We start from the raw sequence: 7,355 nt of genomic DNA on the forward strand, positions 1-7,355 counted from the left end.
ATTTGAAACACTCAACTGATGAACCCCACAAGAAGTTCCTCTAAATGCGTTCCAAATAAATAGGGACAAACCTCCCAATGGCATACCCAAGTAAATCATAGGCAAACTACCCACCCTACATTGGAGAATATTAGCCAAAGACTGAATATTATGCACCTCCCTAATAGGGACAATTTTACTTTTCCCCACATTTACCTTTAAACTAGTAAAGGCTTGAAAACAAGTCAAAACCAGTCTGATAGAAATAATATGCTCTCTAGAGGCATCAGAAAAAAGAATGGTATCATCAGCAAATAACAGATGAGACACACGGATACCAGTAGAGTTAATAGGACCCGCTTAAAAACCTTGAATGAAACCACCTTCCTTGGTTTTCTTCAAGATACGACTTAAAACCTCCATGATCAAAAGAAAGAGAAGGGGAGACAAAGGATCACCTTGTCTAAGGCCTCTAGAGCTACCAAAGAAACCAATAGGAGATCCATTAAACAGGACAGAGAAGCGAACGGTAGAGACACAAGTCTTTAGCCATTTCCTCCATCTATCCCCAAAGCCCATCCTCTCCAACTGATAAAACAAAGATTCCCAATTCACATTATCATACGCTTTCTCAATGTCTAACTTACACACCACCCTCGGAGTATGACACTTCAGTCTACTATCTAAACATTCGTTAGCAATAAGCACAGAATCCAAAATTTGTCTGCCACCAACAAAAGAATTCTGTGACTCCGAAATAAGTTTATCCAGGACCCGCCTCAATCTGTTAGCCAAAACCTTAGACAAAAGTTTGTACACACTGCTCACTAAGCTGATGGACCTAAAAATGGAAATGTATTGTCAATAGATTTACTATAGAATAGAGACTAAGCTGTTGAATTGTAGTTTTCCATTGTTTTAAGGAAAGTTTCAACTCGACTAAGGTATGATACTTCTAAGGTGGGTAAGGCTGTCTATCATGGCCTCTTTCAGACCTCGCAAAAGTGGGAGTTTTTTGCACTGGGTACGACTTTCAACAAATAAAAGAATAAGCTTGCAGCAAATAGCTAATCCAAAAGCATGTGTGTTTAAAAAGATGTGCATAAGCAATAAGTTAAAGGGAAAAGTTAATGAATGTGGAAATTGGCGTAGGAAATATTTTTAGAAACTTTTGATGGAAAATGAAAAAAAAGAAAAGAAAAAGAAGAAGACTTTTTTGACTGTTTTTTATATTTTCCATGAAAGTGGTATTAAAACTTTCCTAAGGTCATCTGTTAATATGACCATTCACTTAATTAACTGGGATGAGACTTATCAAAAAAAAAAATCACTAGGATGAGGCTTTCATTTTTTATTTTTTATTTTGTTGTATTAAATTGGTTATTATTGGTGTGTTCGTTATGTAATTTCTCAGTAGCGAAAAGTATAGATTATGAATTTATGTAAAGTGGAATTCTGCTTACAAGACTTTGTATAATTAACAGAAGAAGAAGGAGGAAGAGAAGGCCAAAGATAAGGAGCTGAATGATTTGTTCAAGATAGCTGTCAGTCAGCCCAAAGTGCCAGTTGGTAATCATCTTATTTCTTTGGTTGTTTTTCCCATGTCATTAATCCAGGAAGTTTGAGCTATATGTGATTTGTCGCTTGTATGCAATGTAGTACTAATTGGGTTTGTGGTCAGGTGTTGATCCCAAGTCCATATTGTGTGAATTTTATAAAGTGGGTCAGTGTGCTAAAGGTTTTAAATGCAAGTTCTCACATGATTTGAATATTCAGAGGAAGGGAGAGAAGATTGATCTTTACAGCGATAAGCGTGACCAAGGTATTGTATCCTTTTAACTTAAGTGGTCATTTGACTTTGTTACATTTTTTTCGATAAAGTTTGTTCACGCAATTATGGGCTTTGAGTTGTTTAATTTCATTGTGACTGTCATGTGATTTCTTTCTTTTTGAAGAAACAATGGATGATTGGGATCAAGAGACTTTAGAGAAGGTTGTTGAATCAAAGAAAACCGAATATAAGCAGAACAAGCCAACTGATATTGTGAGTTTTCTCTCTTTTGTTATCTGCACTGCTTGTAAATTAATTTTTTTTTGTCAAATCTGTTCGACTTATTTTATTTTATGAGTTACTTTTGGTCCCAAGGGGAGGGGGAAGGGAGATTCGAACTAGTGACCTTTGCTTGATGAGGTGTGGTCTTGCACCAATTGTGCTACCCCTTTCTATCTATAATTCTAGCAAAATTAGGAATTCTGGAGAATATTGGTGGTTGGGAAGGGTATGAGGACCCCCTAGTAGTTCCAGCACCACTTGTGGTGCTGGGTACTGGGGTTCGAACCTTACCAGTCCTCCCTTCCTATTTACCTATACACACACACACACACACACACATAGAGACAGACAGAGATATATGTTGGTTATTGGGAAATAATATTTCCAGAAATGTTTTGGTTGCTTCTATAGCTCTTGTACGCACCGGTCCGAAACAAGTCTGGGAAAAACAGTACCCTTTAGAAATAAAGAATTTATATTCTTTAATATGATTAAGTGTTTGACTTTTTGAAGCACAGAAGTGATAAAACAACCTTGCCTACAAAATTACCTTTGACAAGTGCTAAGGTTTTCAATTAGCTCTTGCTCTGCTTCTCTCTCGCCTCACCTTGTGGCTCTTACAAAGTAGCAAGAACCAATCATGAGGCACTCAAACGTCTGGAATTCCCACCCAAGAACTACGGCCCTGTCTCCCATGCCTGCTGTGTGTGTTGGAATCCCCATGTGTTGATCAGGAAGTATGGTCTCATGTGCTGCAGACAGTGCTTCCACAGCAACACCAAGGAAATTGGCTTCATTAAGTACCACTAGATGGTTGGAATGGTCTTCGGTGCAAGAATAGAGTTTTTGGCCCAAGGATGATCAGATTGGTGGTTTCAAAGTTTGAAGGAACTTTTTATTTATTGTCTAAGTTAATCTAATGTTGAACTTGTGTTGATTGTGGGATTATGAATATTTTTGCATTACTTATTTGAAGCTAATTCAGATATCTATAAAAAAGAAAAATACCTTTGAGAAATAAAGAGATTGATTTTCTTCTCTCTCTTGAGAGGAGGAGGGGGGGGGGAGGGGGGGGGGGGGGGATGTGTTGACCCACTCAAAGGCCATTCCTTTGATTCTCTACTTCATGTTTAGTAATTAGTCATAATAGCAGAAAGAAGGTGGAAATGGAAAAGGCAGAGTAATGTAATTTTCTTTGGAAAATGAATAAATAAATGTTGGAAACATTAAGCCATTTAAAATATAATAGGAAAGCTAAAAGGCAACCTATTGAGAAATTTTCACATTTCAGCTCTGAAACATCATAGAACCATAGATAGAAAGTTAAGTGGAAAGATTTAGAAGCATTGTGATAAGCTATTATAAATTTAATTATAGAGGACCTGTCCCTGCCCTGCAAGGGGGCATTGTTATTGGAAATTTGTTTCCTACCAGTGTTGGGCTACACACAGTGGTGGGGGATTCAAGTAGAGGAAAATGAAAGTGATTTGAGTATCGAGGAGAGACCTCATCATTTACAATTAACTGGAATCATGGCCATAATCTGAGTGGGATTGGTGATATACATTCTGCTGTTATGGCAATCTTAAGTAGTTAACAAAGATTTTTTTATACGTGACATTCCTTTCACATCACATTTGCTCTTTGGAACTTAAAATGATTCTTTTTGGTTTCTCTCCATCCCTGCAGGTCTGTAAATACTTTCTGGAAGCAGTGGAGAAGAAACAATATGGTTGGTTTTGGGTCTGCCCAAATGGTGGTAAAGACTGCCATTACAGGCATGCTCTTCCTCCTGGATATGTTCTAAAATCTCAGATGAAAGCTCTCTTAGAGGAAGAGACTGAAAAGATACCTATTGAGGAGGAGATTGAAAATCAGGTGATTATAAAATTTTCTTGAGCAAGCCATGTCATCCCCACCACTCTAGTAGTACTTCTAGTTTAGTACATGATTCTGGCCAATAGAAGTCTGAGTATATTATGGATAATCTAGTTTTTATTGATTCTATCATGAAAATTATTTGCGATTACCTTATCTGACTAAAATTTTGTTTTTGGTTTTAGCGTGCAAAATTAACATCTTCAACTCCTATGACTCCGGAGTTGTTTATGCAATGGAAGAACAAAAAGATATCAGAAAGAGATGCAGGCTTGGCTGCACAACAGGCAGATAGGGCTAAGAATGACCGTATGAGGTATAATCTCCCCACCACCCCCCTCTCCCTCAAAGGGAAAGGGTTACCACTTGGCAAAAACGCAGGTGATCAGTAAGTTTTATGTTATATACTAAACATTTACTTTTGCCTTGCCTCCATTGCAGTGGCCGTGAGTTATTCCTTTCAGATTCTAGCTTGTTTGTTGATGATGCTGAGGCATATGACAAGTACCAAAGAGAACCAGAATCTGATGTCGCTGAACAAAAGGTGAAGCTTTCACTTATTACTCAGCCTTTATCTTTTTGCTGGATTTCCTGAAGCTTCACAAGCTGTTTGTGAAGAAAATGATATCTTTTGATATTATGCTTTTAAATTTCTACTCACTTTATAAAGCTCTGCTCATAAATGCAAACATGCAGTCATAGTTACACTTCTATAATGGTGAAGATGCAAAAGTTTGGTTACATTTTACAAAGCCGGAATTAGTATGATTTTTTTGCACATGTTGGTGATCTTGCTGTGGTATGGTGCTTTGAGTTATGAATTTTACATATTTGATACCAATTTCATTGACGAAATATAGATTTTTTCTTATCTATCTCTATGCACAGTGCACACAGACCAAATGTATAATTTGACCAAATCAGCAACACTTAATGGTATACTAATTATTTGGTCCATTCATGTCTCATTCCATTAATTTAGAGAAACCATTGCTGGTGAGAACATGATTGAGTCCACATGTGCCAAATTGTTTAGCAATGAACTGTTCTTGTTGCTGCCCAAGTGGCATGGACAGGATCACATTCCTTTCCATTTGCTTTGAAATGGAGAGGATCCATTTCATGTTGAAGATTTATTTTTATGAATACATGATGCCAATTATTTAAATCTTATTGTACCAAAAAAGAAATGATAACTGAATTTAAAATGACATGATACCAAATTCATCTTTAAAGTCATGAAATACCAAATCTTCATCTTAAAATGGATCCTCTCCATTTCAAAAGCAATTAGAGATAATTCTTTTTCACAACACCAAACATGTCATGGTTGTCTTGGACGGTGACATACATGATGGAATACATGCTGATCAATGCCGTGTGCATGTTCAAATTTATAATCTTTCAGAATGAGTTTTATCCTCTGTGCTTGTTGGAATGAATGATTGTAATCTTATACTTTTGGAAAACATTAAGTAATTTATCAAGAAAAAAAAAGTAAAAAAAGAAACCCATGACTGATAAAGTATGATGTGCTTTGATATAAATATTGGAAATTTAGCATATAGGTGCCAATGTAGCATGATTTCAGTGTAATGTCCTCATCACATCATGTTGGCAAAAGTGCACCTAAAGCCTGAAGTGCTTTTTATTACTTAAAGCAAAGCACATTTTAAAGCTTTTCTTGTTTGCCTTTTTTTTTCCGAAGGTAAATAAGTTGTTAAATTTTACCATTGGATAATATATATGAGTCCTTGATTTGTTATAAAAATACCAATCTAATGGTATGATAACTACACATAAGACCATCCTTCAGTAAAAATTCCAGAAGAGGAATTAAAATCGAAGGGACCACACAGTCCAATTTCTTTGAAAGATGTTAGCAATGACTGGTTGACTGGGAAAATAGAAGAAGAACCCAATGAACAGCGTTGAAGCTGATCTTGTTGTTGATGATGATTACTTAACGTAATGTTGCTAGAGAAGAAAGATTTAATGTGAGACTTATCAAAAAGAAGAAAGATTTGATGTGAGATTTAAGAGCAATTTCACTAGGGAGGGCATCAGATTTAAGTTCTATTTCACAACATATTCCTAATGAGGGAGTGGCTATTAATTAAGATGAAGTCAATGAGTAAGATGATGAGGGTTGCAGTGCCTTGCACTGCTTGTGTTAGGCGTAAAAGTCACTACATACCATTCTAATGCTTTTTGGTATTTGCATTTTGGGTATCTTTTGATTCAACCATGTACTTTATTTTGATCATGGTATGCAAATATCATAGTTGTGTATATTTAGCAAATATCACATCAAATTTTGTCACATTTTGGTTGTGGAAATATTGTAAATGATTTTTTAGTACTTTCATTTTGTAATTAATTAAAGCTATATACTTTTGTATATTTTTTAATCCATATGCTAGAAATGAAGGTTGAACTATTGAGAAAACTCCACAAAGAATTTAGAAAATTGTATTATTTGCCACAAATTTTTCCCATAAATTTAAATCAAGCAGTGAAGAACATGTATGCATTGAGGTCATACAATACTAAATTGCATCATTTGCTGAATCCAGGAAGCTGGGATGACTTTTCTGTTTAAAACAAAAGGCAAAAAAAAAAAAAAAAACTTTTTTCCTTTTTTCTTTTGTTCACATGCCTGCTGAAGCATAAAATAAATATGCATGTTAACATCTTGTTTTGCTTATTTTTAATTGGATTTAACTTCAGGTCAATGATAATTCTGCTGGAGATGGACCAAGTAGCTCAGCAAAAGCCTGTGGTGATGCTGAAGACAACGATGACGATGATGAACTGGACATGGATGAATTAAATGAGTTGGAAGCAAGCTTATCAAATACATCACTCCAAATTCAGGAGCCGGGCACTCATACCTAATCTTGAGAGCCACATTTTTTCCCCACCCCTGCTACATACTAGAGGTCCTCACTTGTGCCGACCTTATTATGGTGCTTCAAGGAGATTTTGAAGTCCTGAGTTGTTAATGATATGGTAATTTTCTCATTGAAAAAAAGGAACAAGAATGATATGGTAATTTGATAAAGTTACGAGTATCCTATTATTTAGTCAATAAGTATCAAGATCATGTATACTGTAATTTTTGGTAAATTGGGTTTTCCTTTTGGGGCACTTTGCTTATATTTATATTTTATTCTATATTTGGGAGTTCATAAATGAATTTAATGTAATGAAAATGAATGAAGTATTCCTTTTCAAATTTCTTGGGAATTATTTGAAGGACACAGCTTGTGTCCAATATATTAGTGCACTGAATATGTTGGGATATGGACACGTGTCTAAAATTGGACACATGTCCACATCTTTACGTGTCTTGTGCAATTGACAATGCACAGGACTCAATCCCAAGTCCCAACCCTTATTTGAAAGCATAATAGCAATTCATCTCCTTTAAGATTAAGCATTA

The 7,355-nt window shown here is 35.6% G+C and overlaps 1 protein-coding gene and 1 pseudogene across 1 annotated transcript; both read left to right on the top strand.

The window, feature by feature from the left end:
• The first annotated feature begins 958 nt into the window (after nucleotides 1-958).
• On the top strand, nucleotides 959-7,148 carry LOC112022359 (zinc finger CCCH domain-containing protein 11). Its single transcript, XM_065761054.1, has 8 exons — nucleotides 959-1,003; nucleotides 1,464-1,548; nucleotides 1,661-1,801; nucleotides 1,935-2,023; nucleotides 3,722-3,910; nucleotides 4,096-4,226; nucleotides 4,352-4,454; nucleotides 6,641-7,148. The coding sequence occupies exons 1-8, from the start codon at nucleotides 959-961 to the stop codon at nucleotides 6,806-6,808; spliced, it is 951 nt and encodes a 316-aa protein (XP_065617126.1). The 3' UTR covers nucleotides 6,809-7,148.
• LOC112022363 (small ribosomal subunit protein uS14z/uS14y/uS14x-like) lies at nucleotides 2,031-3,092 on the top strand (annotated as a pseudogene).
• Nucleotides 7,149-7,355: the final 207 nt, after the last annotated feature.

The sequence above is a fragment of the Quercus suber genome, unplaced genomic scaffold (assembly GCF_002906115.3).
Source record: "Quercus suber isolate HL8 unplaced genomic scaffold, Cork oak 2.0 scaffold_394, whole genome shotgun sequence".
Classification (NCBI taxonomy): Eukaryota; Viridiplantae; Streptophyta; class Magnoliopsida; order Fagales; family Fagaceae; genus Quercus; species Quercus suber.

Bases quoted from the DNA above. Each gene is read 5' to 3' on its own strand.
- LOC112022359 (XM_065761054.1), top strand. From the start codon at position 959: ATGGCCTCTTTCAGACCTCGCAAAAGTGGGAGTTTTTTGCACTGG. The intron at 1,549-1,660 runs GTAATCATCTTA...GTTTGTGGTCAG, and splicing joins TCAGCCCAAAGTGCCAGTTG to GTGTTGATCCCAAGTCCATA. The intron at 4,227-4,351 runs GTATAATCTCCC...CCTCCATTGCAG, and splicing joins GCTAAGAATGACCGTATGAG to TGGCCGTGAGTTATTCCTTT.